This window comes from Hemiscyllium ocellatum, chromosome 5 (assembly GCF_020745735.1).
Source record: "Hemiscyllium ocellatum isolate sHemOce1 chromosome 5, sHemOce1.pat.X.cur, whole genome shotgun sequence".
In the NCBI taxonomy this organism is placed as follows: Eukaryota; Metazoa; Chordata; class Chondrichthyes; order Orectolobiformes; family Hemiscylliidae; genus Hemiscyllium; species Hemiscyllium ocellatum.
The window spans coordinates 123,905,600-123,924,100 of record NC_083405.1 but is presented as its reverse complement, the minus strand read 5'-3'; the positions used below and the strand labels follow the sequence as shown (position 1 = coordinate 123,924,100).

The 18,501-nt window shown below is 41.7% G+C and overlaps 1 protein-coding gene across 5 annotated transcripts in view; it reads right to left on the bottom strand.

Moving 5' to 3' along the window:
* Nucleotides 1-18,501, bottom strand: part of prkag2a (protein kinase, AMP-activated, gamma 2 non-catalytic subunit a) — a 441,401-nt gene that overhangs the window by 68,469 nt on the left and 354,431 nt on the right. For all 5 annotated transcript variants that reach the window (XM_060825156.1, XM_060825155.1, XM_060825154.1 and 2 more), the window contains one exon: nucleotides 661-712. In XM_060825156.1, the coding sequence (XP_060681139.1) occupies nucleotides 661-712 (52 nt within the window). The remainder of the gene's footprint in view (nucleotides 1-660; nucleotides 713-18,501) is intronic.

Sequence of the window (18,501 nt, the reverse complement as noted above, 5' to 3'; positions counted from 1 at the left end):
GGGGGGGGAAGTGTGTGTTGGGGAGGGGGGGGAAGTGTGTGTTGGGGAGGGGGGGAAGTGTGTGTTGGGGAGGGGGGGAAGTGTGTGTTGGGGAGGGGGGGAAGTGTGTGTTGGGGAGGGGGGGGGGAAGTGTGTGTTGGGGAGGGGGGGGAAGTGTGTGTTGGGGAGGGGGGGGGGAAGTGTGTGTTGGGGAGGGGGGGGAAGTGTGTGTTGGGGAGGGGGGGAAGTGTGTGTTGGGGAGGGGGGGGAAGTGTGTGTTGGGGAGGGGGGGAAATGTGTGTTGGGGAGGGGGGGGAAGTGTGTGTTGGGGAGGGGGGGGAAGTGTGTGTTGGGGAGGGGGGGGAAGTGTGTGTTGGGGAGGGGGGGGAAGTGTGTGTTGGGGAGGGGGGGAAGTGTGTGTTGAGGGGGGCAAGTGTGTGTTGAGGGAGAATGTTTTGAAGAAGGGGAAGTGATGGGGGTGAGTGTGACTGGGGGATAGAGACAGGAATGGAGATGGGAAGAATTAAAAGAGGAAAATGAAAAAGAACAAAAGAGAGTGAGAGGAGAAGCTTTAAATAACTCTGATCCAATGCCAAGTGTCCAAGCTGCCCTGTGACCTGATCCCACTTGCCCCTGGGCCAGGCTGGCGGTTGCCTGTTGGGGTGAATGCAGGAATCTCACCTTCATCCTCTAGCTCCAGCTTCTCCAGCATACCTTCCACCGAGCCTTGTACCTGCGGGAGGAGGGAGAGGAAGGGAAGGGAAGGGGGGGAAAGCAGAAACAAGAGAGATGGTTACAATATATGATTTGTACTATGGTCTGTGTGGAATGTGTCCGAGCACCGCAAATCCTCCCTCCTCCCCCGAGGCCCTCCCTCCACTCCACTGTCGGCGATCGATTCCTTCAGTCTGAGAGCAGACTTAGCAACGGAACAGACCACCCACCACGCTCAGGAGGGTGGGGGGGGGGGGGGGAGAACCTTCCGGAGAATATTTTCCTTCTTTATAGAGCAACTGCTTTATAACTAATATAATTATGTGACAATTATTCATTATTATTTTAGTTAGTTGCCGTTTACCGTTTTCGTAGGTCGACCCTTTTGGAAGAAAATAAGAATAAATGTTGTTTAATTTCCCCCCCCCCCCCGTCCACATACGACGCCGATATTGGAACAGTCCGATTTGCTGCAGTCAGAATGTGAGAAACTTTACCTGGAGCTGGCTCCTTGAGATTGAGATATATAGCATTAAATACATTGTGCATTGCATTACTTAACATTGCACACTGTGCTAAACATATTGCATGTTGCATTAAGTAAAATGTACAATACATTAGCATTGTTAATTATATTCATACATTATACACTGCATTAAATGCATTGCACCAAAATATATTGAAACTTTTTTCCACTAAGAGTGCTGAGAATATGAAACTTACCACGCAGAGTGGTGAAGGGAGTAGTAACTAGTAGTATGCAGTGTTGAATGTGGATTAGGAAAGATTAAGGGATGTTGTTAGCCAGCCCAATATTTATTGTCCCTCCGAAGTTGTCCTTCTGAGAGGTGCTGGTGATTTGTTTGAATTGTTGCAGTCCATATGGTGTAGGACCATCCATGGTGCTGTTAGGAAGGAAGTTCCAACATATTGGGTTAGCACTGCTGCCTCACAGTGCCAGGGACCCGATTCAATTCCAGCCTCAGGCGACTTTCTGTGTGGAGTTTGCACACTCTCCCAGTGTCTGCCTGGGTTTCCTCCAGGTCTTGATGAAGGGCTTATGCCCGAAACGTCGAATTTCCTATTCCTTGGATGCTGCCTGACCTGCTGTGCTTTAACCAGCAACACATTTTCAACTTTCCTCCAGGTCTTCCAGTTTCCTCCCACTGTCCAAAGATGTGCATGTTTGGTGAATTGGCCAAGCTAAATTGCCCATAGTGTTCATGGACGTGTAGGTGAGATGCAATAGTCAGTGGTAAATGTAGAGTAATAGGGTAGGAGAATGGGTCTGGGTGGGTTCTCGTCAGAGGTTGGTACGGACTTGTTGGGCCAAAGGGCCTGTTTCCACACTGTAGGGATTCTATGATATTGACTCATCCAGAAAGGAAAAAAATGGTGATATATTTCCAAGGCAGGACAATACATGGCTTGAAGGGGATCTTGCATTTTTTGGTGCTTGCATACATCAGCTACCCTTGGTATGGATTTAGAAGTTGCTGTTGAAGGACCTTAGTGAGTTCTTGCAGTGTAACCTGCAAACATTGCTGCCAAGATGAATGGAGTCAATATTTTTCATTAATGTTTAGGATGGAAGGGGTACTAAACAAGAGGTCTGATATGTATGGGTTAGTATGGAGATTCATGAGTGTTGTTGAACCTGCACTCTCCAAAGCAGGTGGGGAATATTCCATCACGTTCCTGTCTTATGCCTTGTAGATGGTGGATAACTCTGGGGAATCAAGAGGTGGATTATTTGCCACAGAGTTCCCAACCTTATAACTTCCTCTTAACTATATTATTAATATGGCTATTCCAATTCAGTTTCTGGTTAATGGCAAAACCTAGAATATTGATAGTTGGGGATTCAATGTTAATGCCGTTGAAAATCAATAAAATAAGGTTGTATTCTCTCTTGTTGAAGATGGACATTTCTTGGCACTTGTGTAGCACAGATACTATTTGCCACTCCTGAACTCAAACCTGAATATTGTCTATATCCTGCTACATGTGGAGACAAATACTCAGTATCAGAGAAGTCACAGATAGCCCATAAAAAATGACATGGACGGCTTTGATAGAATTGCCTGTTTCTGTGTCAATTGCCAAACCCCATTGCAATATTGTATAATGCATCAAATACATTTTACACTGCCTCAGATATAATAACATATTGCATTAAATATATTGTACATTTCATTTTTAAAAATTGCACCGTACACTAAGTATATGCATATAAACAATGCATTAGATGACAGAAATATAAAAGGGATTTGTTAGCTCAGATGCTTCGTGATGTGGAGTGATGCCAGCAATGTGGGTTCAATTCCTGCACCAGCTGAAGGTATCATGTGGGACTTCTTAACTTCTCCCTTACTTGAGGTGTGGTGACCCTCAGGTTAAACTATCAGTTATCTCTCTTTAGTGAGACTGTTTGGCAACTTTACCTTTTTTTAAATTCAAAGGCACTTCATTAGTGTTAGTTTATGCATTATCTACCTGAACACCAGGACCATAGACACCAAAAAGGAAATTAACAACATTATCATTTCTATGATCAGACACAGTAATGGTCAAATAACAGGCAATTTTTGCTTGATACCCATCTCTAGTTCACATCCCCTCCAAACATTGCAATCCAGCTATAAAACAATGGAATTACATTGTGGTCCTATGCAATGAGTGTAATCTATAAACATAGTCATACTAAGTCTCAGAGATTATAATTTTATTCATCGTATTGAATATCAAGCTTATTATATACATTTCAAAGCATTAGCAATGCATTATTTCCAAAAGCAGCTTTTTTCAGTGAACTCTCTCACACACATACATCATCATACATCTCACTAACTCAGTATTTCAAAGCAGCATATCTGCAGTTTCAACATACTTAAACAAATACTGTATAGTTAAGGAGGACTACATTTTCAAGCTACAGGGTAGAACCACCAAAATGGAGGACAAATACTTCCAACTTCCTACACAGCCACAAGCACTGACAGCAATATAGTGACATTCATATACTCTAACTCCAAATGGTCTCTTAAGTGACCATTCAAAATCCCTACCCTAAGAGCAGATAGCAGATATACAATCATAAATTACCTCAAGTTTGAATGCTTGGTATATCATCCAGTTATTGGCAAAAGTTCAATATTTCATTACTCTGAGAAATCATGTGTGGATAAATTGGGGATAATGTTTATTATAAATAAGAATGATATAATAAAATCACAGGTGCGTTATTCAGTACTACTAGAAATGAGGACGAACACAAATAAAACTTGGATTTGACTGAATTTATGCCTGGAAGGATCAGAACAATTTCCAATCCTCACCTCTTATATTGACCAGTATTAACAGCACACAAACAAAACCAGTAACATCAACAGGTCTGCACCTGTCCCAGGAGGATGGTTGCACGATGGTAATGTTATTGCACTGTAATCCAAAGACCCAAGCTTTTTCTTTAGAGACATGCACTTAAATTCCATCTTGGCAGCTGGTGGATCATTAAGTTAGTCTCAATAACTAAATTATCAGATTGTCATAAAAAAACCAACCTACTTCAATAATGCCTTTTAGGGAAGAAAATCTGCTATCCCGCAATACTGGTCTGGCCTACATGTCACTCCAAATCCACAATACAAAAATAGAAATCACTGGAGATACATAGCAGGAGAAAGTGAGGACTGCAGATGCTGGAGATCAGAGCTGAAAATGTGTTGGTGGAAAAGCGCAGCAGGTCAGGCAGCATCCCAGGAGCAGGAGAGTCGACGTTTCGGCCATAAGCCCTTCTTCAGGAATGAGGAAAGTGTGTCCAGCAGGCTAAGATAAAAGGTAGGGAGGAGGGACTTGGGGAAGGGGCGTTGGAGATACATAGCAGGTCTAACTGTAAGTTCTGAGGAAGGTCACTGAACCCAAAACATTAACTCTGTTTTCTCTCCACAGATCCTGCCGGACCTGCTGAGTTTCTCCAGCAATTTCTGTTTTTGTCTCAGATTTCCAGCATCTGTAGTTATAGAGTCATAGAGAGGTACAGCATGGAAACAGACCCTTTGGTCCAACCCATCCATGCTGATCAGATATCCCAACCCAATCTAATCCCACCTGCAGCACCCAGCCCATATCCCTCCAAACCCTTCCTATTTATATACCCATCCAAATGCCTCTTAAATGTTGCAATTGTACCAGCCTCCACCAATTCCTCTGGCAGCTCATTCCAGATACGTACCACCCTGTGTGTGAAAAAATTGCCCCTAGGTCTCTTTTATATCTTTCCTCTCTCACCCTAAACCTATGTCCTCTAGTTCTGGACTCCCCGACTCCAGGGAAAAGACTTTGTCTATTTTCCCTATCCATGCCTCTCATACTTTTGTAAGCCTCTATAAGGTCACCCCTCAGCCTCCGACGCTCCAGGGAAAAAAAGCCCCAGCCTGTTCAGCCTCTCCCTATAGCTCAAATCCTCCAACCCTGGCAACATCCTTGTAAATCTTTTCTGAACCCTTTCAAGTTTCACAGCATCTTTCCGATAGGAAGGAGACCAGAATTGCACGCAATATTCCAACAGTGGCCTAACTGATGTCCTGTACAGCCACAACATGACCTCCCAACTCCTGTACTCAACACTCTCACCAATAAAAGAAAGCATTCCAAACGCCTTCTTCACTATCCTATCTACCTGAGATTCCAATTTCAAGAAGTTATGAAACTGCACTCCAAGGTTTCTTTGTTCAGCAACACTCCCCAGGACCTTATCATTAAGTGTATAAAGACTACTAAGATTTGCTTTCCCAAAATGCAGCACCTCGCATTTATCTGAATTAAATTCCATCTGCCACTTGTCATCCCATTGGCCAGATCCTGTTATAATCTGAGGTAACCCTCTTCGCTGACTCCTACACCTCCAATTTTGGTGTCATCTGCAAACTTACTAACTTTACTTGTTATGCTCCCATCCAAATCATTTATGTAAATGACAAAAAGCAGAGGACCCAGCACCGATCCTTGTGGCACTCCACTGATCACAGGCCTCCAGCCTGAAAAACAACCCTCCACCACCACCCTCTGTCTTCTACCTTTGAGCCAGTTCTGTATCGAAATGGCTAGTTCTCCCTGTATTCCGTGAGATCTAACCTTGTTAATCAATCTCCCATGGGGAACCTTGTCGAACACCTTACTGAAGTCCATATAGATCACATCTATTGCTCTGCCCTCGTTAATCTGAGATACTGTTGTAGCAATACAGGCTGACTCAAAACTGCGCTCTGAAATTGCCCAGCAAGTCACTCAACAGAAGCACAATAAAGGATGGGCAACAAATGACAAATGATGGGCAAGTTTGACAAGATTTGTAGCTCAGGTTGATGTTCTGGATGTAAGTTTGCTTGGTGAGCCTTCCAAACGGACAGCATTGTTCACCTGTAAAAGAATACATAATGTCTTTTGGGAAGGAAATCCATCTTTCAGACCTGGTGCACCCTCTTGTGATTCCAGACCCACAGCAACCTGGTTAACGCCTAAATTCCCACTTTCCACATTTTCCAAAAGCTCTGAAATAGCTCCAAAAGCTATTCAGTTGTAATAAAAGTTGAGAAAAACACTGTGAACTTAGGCTGACCATCCTCTTTGCTCACAACAGGAGCCGGTACCAAAGTTCACACAGTTGCTCTTTAGACTAGGCAGGAATAGAATGATCACAGCCAGAGAAGGAATTTCTGTGCCCAGCTACCTCTGATAGTAATGTTGGTCTGGGTTTGAGTATCTCACCAAGCTTGGAAATGTTACAACCTGTATGACTTGGAGATACAGACTTTGTTGTTTTCTTTGTTGAACCAATAGCTGGTTTCAAATTTCATCACTTCATCTGTAACCTGATTAGTTCCTGTATTTTATCAGCAACAGTGGAACAAAGGAATAACATTATGTGTGGCGGGGAAGTGTATCAGGTGAAAGCCTATTATGATTGAACAAGCACAATTAGCTGAAATCCATTTTTCAATTGGAAGATCCCCAGTTTAACTACATCTCAAAGTTGAGCAAATACAACAAATTTCTGAATCTCCATTTTAGTGAACTTTCAAAATCCAGTAAACGCATAGTAACTGTGTATTTTTAAAACTGGGCAATGGATATCATAGGATGACCAGGATTTTTTTACTGTCCACGAGTTACAACAGATACATTCTTGAATATTTACAAATATTCCCTCAGACTTGAAGAGGATATTGTTGGTGTCTTTGCACTTACAGTTTTGCTGAGGAGGCTTCTGAGTAATTGCATGGAGAAGTCTGGGTTGGCTCTGTTTCAGAAACAGCTTGAGCTGCAAGTCCCCTGTTTTTATTCTGTCTGGGCAGCAGACATGAATTTCAGAGATGCAATACCATCTGCAGCGAAAGACTGCATCTCTCTCTCTAGGTAAAAACAATGACTGCAGATGCTGTATAATGCTATATTTCTGATGAAGGGCTTTTTCCCGAAACGTCGATTTTACTGCTTCTCGGATGCTGCCTGAACTGCTGTGCTTTTCCAGCACCATTCTAATCTGCATCTCTCTCTCTCTCCCTAAAGACTCTGAGATTACACCAGACTGAAACGAGGTATGAAGTTGAAGTTTTTAGATTTGCACTCATCAGAGGTAGAATATAAGAAACATACTGAACTGAACACTAATTTATAGATCATGAGAAAAAAGCTGTTTGGCTGGGCCATCATTGGCATGGAGATACAGCAAGGACATTTAACTGTCAATCCTAATTCTCAGACCAGGCAGGTGGATTCTTATTGGTCAGGCTGTTGCCATGGAAATGCAGCTGCAATTGGCCTTCTCCATGACACTCCTTCGTTTTGAAGGAGATATCAGAATAAGTGATCAAAAATTGGTAGATTTTAAGTAGTACCTTAAAGAAGGACCATGAAAAATAGTGTGTGGCAGACAGGATTAGGGTGAAAATTCCAGAGCCTAGGCTCTAGGCAGCTGAAGACCTGGCCACCAATGGTGGAATGATTGAAAATTGGGAATGCAGTAGAGTCCAACATTTGGAAGCGCTCAGATATCCCAGAAGATGCTACACTTGGATGAGATTACTGAGATAATGACAGATAAAACCATGGATTTGAAATAAATCACATTATTGCTATGGGGCAGAAAGAGGCTATTCAGACCATCATGTCTGCACCAGATCTGTATTTTAAAACAGAAGTGAAAACTGCTGTGGCACGGAACAGGATTTACTACTGAACAGAATTTCCTAGTTTTCTAGTGATTTTTTTTGTTCCTTTTTGAAGTTTGTATAGTGAAGATGTACCTGGGACACATAACTTGCACACCACTTCGCGTGTGCTCAGGCATATTGTCAGATACAAGAGATAACCCAACTCACACTTCTCATAGCTCCTATCGACCAGAGTTAAGAATGAGTCAAGATGGCTCATTCACGTAACAGGTAAATATTAAAAAGAAGAGTGTCGCGAGATTTTTCCCCATTTGTTGCTGATATTAGTTACTACTGCTGCAAATGTGTTGCTGGTCAAAGCACAGCAGGTTAGGCAGCATCTCAGGAATAGAGAATTCGACGTTTCGAGGGCTTATGCTCGAAACGTCGAATTCTCTATTCCTGAGATGCTGCCTAACCTGCTGTGCTTTGACCAGCAACACATTTGCAGCTGTGATCTCCAGCATCTGCAGACCTCATTTTTTACTCGAAGATATTAGTTACTAAACAACTGGGAAAGATAGAAAATATCTTGTTCTTTCACTTCCTCTATGTTTAAAGGGTGAATCCAAAATAATAGGCCTTAGAATGGATCGTCAAATTCCTTATTTTGTATTTTTATAAAGGAAGGCTACATATTCTTATAAACAGTCACTCAGTAAGATAAAGCTCGACTCTTGCTGATAAAAGAGACATGATGGCAAAGCTGTTTGTCTCGGCTCATCAGGACAGACACAAGAAGATCAAATACCAAAAGGGAGTAACAAGTTATACATGTGGGAAAAAGGGTGACAACATTCTGAAATTATTTCCCGTAATTGCAGTGAGGACCTGTGCTCCAGAACCAGCAATAACCCTTGGCGAGCTTTTCCAGCACAGCCACAATACTGGCAAAATATAATATGAAAAGTTGCCCAGGAATGCCTTGAATACCAAAATGTGGGAAAGTCCAACCTTACCAAGTGACTGAGAGAGGTAGATTCTTAATCTGCAGAGGAATTAAGGGCCACAGGAAATGGGCAGGAAAGTGGATTAGGGACTATCAGATTAGCCATGATTGCACAGACTTGATGGGCCGAAGGTCCTTTTGCTGTGCTGCAGACGTCTATGACTCTTGCATTTTACAATCTCCAAAATTAGACTAATCAGTCCATATTTCCCTGTTTTCTATTTACTTTTTCAAACAGTGGGGTTCAATCCATAGGAACTGTTGCAGTGGCTACTTTACTATCTTGCAGTGATAGGAACCAGGTTGATCTCATTTATGATGAGATCCTTGACTGGGGTTGTTAACCTAGGCCAATCAAGAAGCCCTGGCTGACAGTTATAAACGGGGGATTAAAAAAAAGCACTACCGCAGTTAGGCAGCAGTGTGGGGGTAATTTAAATTATATTTTAAAAAGCTTGTCAGCGGTTCTGTTCACTCTGAGAGCTGGCTCTGAGGAACAAATAAATGGGGGATTAAGAATGTCCTCAATTCAGGAGACTGATTCCAACTGGCTGGCTACAGCCAATGTGCTGTTCACAAGTAAATAAAAGGTGACTTGGACATGGGATACTGGTCTCTGTGCAGTTATTTCACTTCTAAGTGAATTGAATTGAATTTATTGTCACATACCGAGGCACAGTGAAAAGGTTTGTCTTGCGAGCAATACAGGCAGATCACAGAGTTAAATAGCATAGATAAGTAAATAATAGGTAAACAGTGGCAAAAACAAAAACACAGGCACAGGCAAATGTTAAGAGTTTGTGAGTCCATTCAGTATTCTAACAATAGTATGGGTAGAAACTGTTTTGAAACCGACTAGTGCGTGTGTTTAGGCTTCTGTATATTCTCCCCGATGGCAGAGTTTGCAGAAAAGCATGGCCAGGGTGGGATGGATCTTTGAGAAAGCTTGTGGCCTGTCCTTGACAGCGGGCCTGGTAGATGGATTTTGTTGATGGGAGGTTGGCCTTTGTGATTGTCCGGGCCGAGTTCACCACTCTCTGTAACTGTCTCCGATCTTGAATGATACAGTTGCCATACCAGGGAGTGATACATCCAGACAGAATGCTCTCAATGGCACACCTATAAAAGTTGGCAAGGGTATTCACCGTCACGCCAAATTTCCTCAGCTACCTGAGGAAGAAGAGATGTTGTTGGGCCTTTGCAACCAGTAAAGAGTCCAATGGATGTTATGGATGACCACTCCCAGGAGCTTGACACCCTCCACTCGTTCCACTTTTGTGCTGTTAATGTGTAGGGGGGGCATGAATAACATCCCGCCAAAAGTCAATAATGAGTTCCTTGGTTTTGCCAGCATTGAGAGCTAGGTTGTATTTAGTGCACCATTTTTCCAGGTCTTCCACCTCTTGTCTGTGTCTATTCGTTGCCATCTGAGATTCGACCGACTATGGTGGTGTCATCAGCGAGCATGTAAATGGCATTACTCTGGTATTTGGTGACACAGTCATGGGTATACAGTGAGAACAGTAGGGGGCTGAGTATGCACTTCTGGGGGGCTCCAGTGTTGAGTGTTAGTGAGGATGAAATATTGTCCCCAATCTTCACTGATTGTGGCCTGTGGGTCAGGAAACTTAGGATCCAGCTGCAGAGAGTGGGGCATAGTCCAACTTTAGTAATCAATCTCAAGGGGATAATAGTGCTGAAGGCTGAACTGTAGTTAATGAGAAGGATTCTTACGTAGCTGTTCTTGTTGTCAAGATGTTCTAGGGAGGAGTTCTAAGGGCAAGTGATGTGGCATCTGATGTGGTCCGATAGGCAAATCGGAGTGGGTCAAGAAAGCACTTCATGACCACTGAAGTTAGGGCCACTGGGCTGTAGTCATTGAGACATGTCTCATGAGCCTTCTTAGGCACAGGGATGATGTTGGCACTCTTGAAATAGGCAAAGACAGTGGCCTGCTGCAGGGAGAGGGTGAAGATGTCTGAGAAGACCTCTGCCAATTGATATGCGCATGCTCTGAGTGCACGGTCTGTTACTCCATCTTATCCCATTGCTTTCCTTGGATTCACATAAATTCTAATCTTGAAAGATGACCATCAATGTATCAACTATTTCTAAAGCCCACTTCTTTAAGAACTGCAGAATGCAGATTATCGAGCCCTGATGATTTGTCAACTTTTAAGCCCATCAATTTCTCCCATAATATTGATTCCTCCAATTCCTCCTTCTCAGTAGACCCAGTGTTCCCTAATATTTTGGTCTGTTACTTGTATCCTACTTTGTGAAGACAGAACCAAATTATGTATTTAATTGGTCTGCCAACTCTTTGTGCTCCATTGTAGCTTCCCCTGTTTCTGGAAGTGTAAATCATTCATGAAAGTGCTGCTTATTGGAATTTCTTTTAAGCAGAAGACCGTTTTAAAACTACTGCATATTTTCATTATAATGCTAAATAAATAGAACGTTCAATTCATGAAATATAAATGTCTAATGCTGCCCATTTCAGGGAATGGTACACACTGTACTTTCTCATGGATATCACACAAGATTTAGTTTTATAGTGGAGTATATGATTAGTTGTCGAGTGTGGGGTGCTGGAAAAGCACAGCAGGTCAGGCAGCATCCAAGGTGAAGGAAATCGAATGTTTCGGGCAAAAGCCCTTTCCTGATGAAGGGCTTTTGCCCGAAACATTCGATTTCCTGCACCTTGGATGCTGCCTGACCTGCTGTGCTTTTCCAGCACCACACTCTCGACTCTGATCTCCAGTATGTGCAGTCCTTACTTTCTCCTAGTTGTGCTGTATGACCAAGCATTCTGCTATATTAAAGGCTGGCATTGCTAATGAATCAGCGAAGTCTTACACCAAGTCCATTCGGGCCATCATGCCTGCATCAGCTCTTCAAATGAGCATCATTACCTAGTGTCAATCTCCAGCTTTACCCCATGTTCGATCCAGATATCCTCCTGAAGACTGCAATTAAACTTCTCCTCCACCAGACTCCCAGGCAGTACATTCCACTTTCTAACTTGGTGGAAGTGATAGCCTCATGGTGTTATCATCAAGACTAACAATCCAGAGACCCAGGAAATATTCTAAGGATCTGGGTTTGAATCCTGTCGAGGCAGATGGTGGTACTTGAATTCAACACAAACCTGGAATTAAGTCTAATGATGACCATAAAGCCATTGACTGAAACACCTATCTGGTTCACTAATGTCCTTTAGGGAAGGGAACAACCATCCTTGCCTTGTCTGGCCTACATGTGACACCAGACTGACAGCAATGTGGTTGACTCTTAACTGCCTTCTGGGCAATAAATACTGACCTAACCAGCAATGCCCACATCTTATGAATGAATGAAAAAGAATGACTCACTGTGTTTTCCTAGCTGAAGTGCAGCTCATGTACTAAGCTTATCTTTGCATAGGATTCAGCAAGTCTGCAAGCAGTGATATTTTTATGGTACTAGTCATAACCTGCTCAGTGAGATGCAGTATTTATAGAGTTGACTCCTTGTTTGACATGAATCCTTATCTTTAAATCTGTTTAATATCTACTGTGTCCTACATAATCAAATTTATTTCTAAATCAAATACATATCTAAGCAGATATCATTGTTATTGCTCCAATAGTGAGTATATTTAGTCATTATTTGCTGACACCAGCAACTTCAGATGCATGCTCATTAGAGAATGCATGGTTCCAAGTATTTGATGTCATCATGTAGACGTTATGTGCAATGTCATGTGCAAATTCGGCACTGCAAATGCACAGGGCAGTGCATGTGAGTTTGATCTGGGTCAGGAGAGGGGTGCTGGAGCCAAATAGGTTAAAGCTTTTGAAGTAACCTGAACATAGAGCCATAGAGAGTCATTAGATTTTTTTAACAGCATGGAGAGAGTCACCTGGCCAGAGTATCTACCAAATATTCATCTACCTTAATCCCATTTTCCACTGCTGGGCCCATAGCCTTGTAAGTTACCATGTTTTAAGTGCTCATCAATTCTTAAATGTATCGAGGGTTCCCACCTCCACCACCCTTTTAGGTAGTGAGTTTTCAATATTCTTGTTCCTTCCTCAAATCACCTCAAGACCTCCTGCTCCTTACTTTAAATTTGCACCACCTAATTAGCGACCTCTCTATGAGAGGCAAAGGCTTCTCCCTATCTATCCTGTCTATGCCCCTCAGAACCTTGTACACCTCAATCAGATGTTCATTCAGCCTTCTCTGCTCAAAGAAAAACAAATGGCCACATGGAATATTGCTTCAAAGGCTGAACAGATGACTATGCTATCAATCAATATATAAATCAAAGCACTGGATCCAGTTTACGGATTAATATCTGAATTTCACAGGTATTGAATGCCACAAGATAAAACTTTCATGCTTACAATTTTCAATAAGGTTTTCAGAATGCTGGTCGGTTTAAGGGCCAATTACCATTTGTTGGAGCAATAATCAATCACTACATCTAATTATGTGGCAAAGTTGACAACAGCTTTGGAATTTTCCTGATAAAAGGTTCCTGACTCCATAACAGACTGTTCTCACGGTTCATCACCCTTTTGCCCTGGCATGAATTGCACCATCCTTGGATGCTTTACCTATGCTGTTTGACTCCATGAAATCACCACCTGACTCTTTAAGCTGCAAACATTTACTGCACATATGTGTTCAGGAACTCCTACATCCTGCAGATTATCATATCACCTATTCTGTCATCCGTAATGTAATTGAATAGAGTACTTAATTGTTATCCAATTATTTGTTTTCCCATTTTATTACCACCAATTCCTATACATTTTTAAATCTTGGAAGTAAATAGTTCTTAATTACTTACCAGATACAAAGCAAAAATATTTAGATTATTTCACAGATCACAGAATTCCTATGGTGTAGAAAGAGGCAATTTGGTCCAACATGTCCACACCAACCCTCCGAACAGTAACCCTCCTAGTCCCATTCCCCTACCCGATTACTCAACATTTACCCCTGACTAATACACCTAACCTACATATCCCTGAACACTATGGGCAATTTAGCATGGCCAATTCACCTAAACTGCACATCTTCGGATTGTGGGAGGAAACTGGAGCACCCGGAGGAAACCCACGCAAACATGGGAAGCATGTAACAGAGGATTAACCAATCCCTATAAAGTGAAAAAGTAAATGAAAGCAAAGAGCACCTCCTTCCTTTCTTTCCAAAACCCTTGGACTCATCCAGCTCCCAGCACTCTGCTCTAAGTTGCACTCTGTCCTCAGTCCCACAAAGATGCCTCTATTTATTTATGATTTGGAGATGCCAGTGTTGGACTAAGGTGTACAAAGTTAAAAATCACACAACACCAGGTTATAGTCCAACAGGTGCAACTGGAAGCACTAGCTTTCGGAGCGCTGCCCCTTCATCAGGTGGTTGTGGAGGACACAATTGTAAGACGCAGAATTTATAGCAAAGGTTTACAGTGTGATGTAACTGAAATTTTAGTACATCACACCGTAAACCTTTGCTATAAATTCTGTGTCTTACAATTATGTCCTCCACAACCACCTGATGAAGGAGCATTGTTAACTCTATTTATTTAATCTGAATTAACTGAGCATCAAGTACAGAAAAAAAATCAGCTGGTTTCATTTTCAAATATCTTAAACTAGTATCAAGTAGTGATTGTATCTCCATGCTTAAGCCTGATGGAATTTAGAATTTAAACTGTAAATTTCAGTGAAGTATAAACAAAACTGGATTTTTAGAAGGAAATCAAGATGTCCCATATACACCAAACTCTGCTCAAAGGTGCACTCAGTGCTCTTTAGAATTTTCTTTCCTAGACATTGGGGACCCAGAGTGTTTGAATGTTCTTAAAGCAGAGGCAAATAGATTCTTACTAACCCAGAAACCAGTGGTTATCCAGATAGTGAGAACGTGACATTGAGGCCACAGTCAGATCAACCATGATCTTAATAAATGATGCAGCATGCGAGGGAAACCAAATGGCCTACTCTTGCTTCTAATCCTAAATTTCTAAATATGTACATCATAGAGTCATACAGTACAGAAACAGACCCTTCAATTCAACTCGTCTATGCTGACCGGGTAAATTAATCTAGTCCCATTTGCCAATATTTGGCCCGTATCCCTCTAAACCCTTCCTATTCATATATTCATCCAGATGCCTTTTAAATGTTGTAAGTGTACCAGCCTGCCCACTTTCTCTGGCAGCTCACTTCATGCATGCAACACCCTCTGCATTAAATCTTTTCCCACTCACCTTAAATCTAGTTTTGGATTCCCCTATTCTGAGGAAAAGACCTTGGCTATCCATGCCCCTCACAATCTTATGAACCTCTATAAGGTCTCCCATCAGCCTCCAACATTCCAGAGAAAACAGCCCCAGCCTATTCAGTCTCTCCCTATAGTTCGAACTGGGGATGTTTTCCCTGGAGTGTCAGAGGCTGAGGGGAGACCTTGTAAATGTTTATAAATATAATATCACTAGATCTCTGTTCTTCTGGCTATGTCTTTTCATGATTTGATCCTCTTTCCAGAGCAATTCTTTGTTCTTTGTTCACATGGTGCCTTTGGGTGTCTGAATCCCATGCTCTGTTGAAAATCCTCTGACCTGTATCTCCCTCTACTTCTTTAAGGCCACCTCTTCATACAAACGTCCAACTCTTCATTCAAATAATTATTTGTATGGTCTGGCATCCATTTGTTTCCTCTGCCCAAGTTAAGGAATTTCTGGCATCATAACTAGTGTAAGATGCAACACAAATAGATACAGTTCATTACTGGTGTTGCGTAATCCAAAGAAATTTCCCTATCCTTATACTTTTCAATAAATTGGGAGAAAGGATTTTTCTGACTGCACAAGAGCAGCAAACTAATCTTTCAGGGGAGGCGATAGCCTCTGGTAAATTTATAACACGAGAGGATAAATGTCCCTGACGGATTACTTAATGTATGTAATCACACTGGACTTCTTTTTGATTCATGGTTCACTAACATCTAATCTTCCTAGATTGGAATCAGAACAAAATAATCTGACAAGTGTGACCTTTTCAAAGAGGTCATTAAGCTCTTAACACAAATAGGTCAAGCGATTTCAACTAAACACCAATAAATAAAATGTGAATATGAGTGTCATATGCCTGGTTCTATTTGATTAAGCTGTTGCTTTGCATAGAAGAAAGTTAAAAACAAATGATCCAGTAATGGTATTCGCTAACAAATCTGATTAATCAAATGGGATGATGACATTCTGATTTGGAAAAAAAATTGTTTTCCTTTTATCTCTGTTTTCTTCAGTTACCCTTGATGGCAAAATAGCTGTTGTTGGGAAAGGTTTTACAGGGGTTTTGATGGAAATCTAAATTAGTCCAGACAGTAAATATCTGTCAGCTTTTCAACAGGGGAATAGGGACATGGTCAAAACTGACTGACAAAAATTACACCAATCTGCTCCTAGCTCAAAGTTAGTGCAGTCCAACCAATGAGATAGACAGCACATGCGGAGACCGTTTGTGCTATCATTCCTTTAAACACTCTTTGACACAGCTATCTAATTAATCATACTCTTTCCACACATCTCTTCAAATATTTCCTGATTAAGCACATCTTCAATTCCCTTTTGTAAGTTGCTCCTGAATCTGCTTCAACCATCCTTTAATCAGTGTGTTCCAGAATACAACAACTCACACTTTTAACAAAAAATAAATCTCTTCCCTCTTTCACTTTTCCAAGTACCATGGATCTTTATCCTCTGGTTACTGATCCTCCAGCCAGTGGAAACAGTTATGAGATGTCTCCTGTGTAGCTGACAGTAATGGTACTCCATTAATTAACTTTGACCTTTGAGAAGACAAATGTAAGTTGCTTCATCTTAAAATTACATTTGTGAAATAAGGGAAAAAAAGGCACTGGATTCTACTGTTCAAAAACGTTCCTTAGAGACAGAGTTACTTCGGGAATCAGAGCAACTTACTAAACCACAATGTTACAAAGCAAGGGAATAGCTGAGCAGTTAATGACTTGTTCTTTGTGATGTTGGTTATTGAGAGACAAGGCAGGTTGAACTCCCCATTGAACAGTTTTTAATGTCCTTCAATAGCATTGGACTACCAGGCTGAGCAATGATTTATTGTTGCATATAAAAACTGAGTGAAGTTGCAAATGTATTTCATGCATATCCATGAAATTGTTTAAACATCCTTGTCTGCATCCTGGATTTCATCTTTAAGTTTATGTTTGTGAAGCCAATCCTATGCATCAATCTGGTAAGTCTGGCAGTTACGTTACATGATGTGGATGGTATAATGTATAACTTCATTAGATTCAAAATTGTTAAGGAGAAGAATAAGGATGGGCCTGAAATCAAAGGCCTAAACTGGAGGAAGGCCAATTTTAATAAGATCAGATGTAATTTATCCAGAACGGACTAGCCGCAGATACTTTTAGATAATTTGTGTCACTACAGTGAGAGGCAATCAAGAGGGAAATAGGGAGAGTACAGGGCTACCATGTTCCAACAGAGATAAAGGATGAGACCAACAAATCCAGGATATTGGGGAATATACAAAATTGGATGACGAGGTAAAGGGAGGCTTATGGCAGATACCAAGGGCTCAAACAGCAGAAGTCTACAAATAGTACAGAATGTGTAAGGGGAAAGTTGAAAGGGAAATTAGGAGAGCAAAAAAGGACTTTCCTTCATTTTACTTTGTAAAGTAACTTAGCACTTTCCTTTACTTTATCAGCTATTACCTGTCTTAAATAACAATCCTAAATTACACGTAGATTAAGGGTAAAAGGTTAACTAGGAAAAGATTAGAGTCCCTTAAAGACCACAGTGTAATTTCTGTGTGGAGCTGGAGAACATTTGTGTGGGTTTTTTTTAATATTCATTTGTGGGATGGGGGCTTTGCTAGTTGGCCAGCACTTAATGCCTGTCCCTAGTTGCCATTGAGAAAGTGGTGGTCAGCTGCCTTCTTGAACCGCTGCAGTCCACCTGCTGTGGGTTGACACACAATGCCAATAAGGAGGGAATTCTACGATTTTGACTCAGCGATGATGAAGAATCAGCAATACATTTCCAAGTTGGAATGGTGAGTGGCTTGGAAGGGAACTTGAAGATGGTGGTGTTCCCATGTAGTTGCTGTGCATCTTGTAGATAGTACACACTGCTACAACTGGGCTTCAGTGGTGGAGGGAGTGGAGGCTGGAGGATGGAGTGCCAATTAAGTGGACTGCTTGACAGTTCTGACACTTCACTAATGAGAGAGACCATGTGGACATAGAAATGGGGAAGTAGGATTGTTATATAATCAAATAAACTAACATAGACAGAGAGGAGGTTCTGAGTGGACTGGCAGGCTTAAAAGTAGGTAAATCTCCAGAGTCAGATGAAATATATCCCAATCTACTTAGTAAGAGAGGGAAAAGTGGGGTGCAGGCAATAATCTTTAATTCCTCTCTGGCTACAGGAGAGATGCCAAAGGACTGCAGCACAGCCAATATGGTACTGTTATTCAGGAGGGTGCAAGAGATAAACCAGCAAATTACAGGCCAATCAGTCTAACCTCAGTGGTGGGAAAATTATTGGAAATAATTCTGAGGCACAGAATTAATCTGCACTTGTGAGGTAGGGAT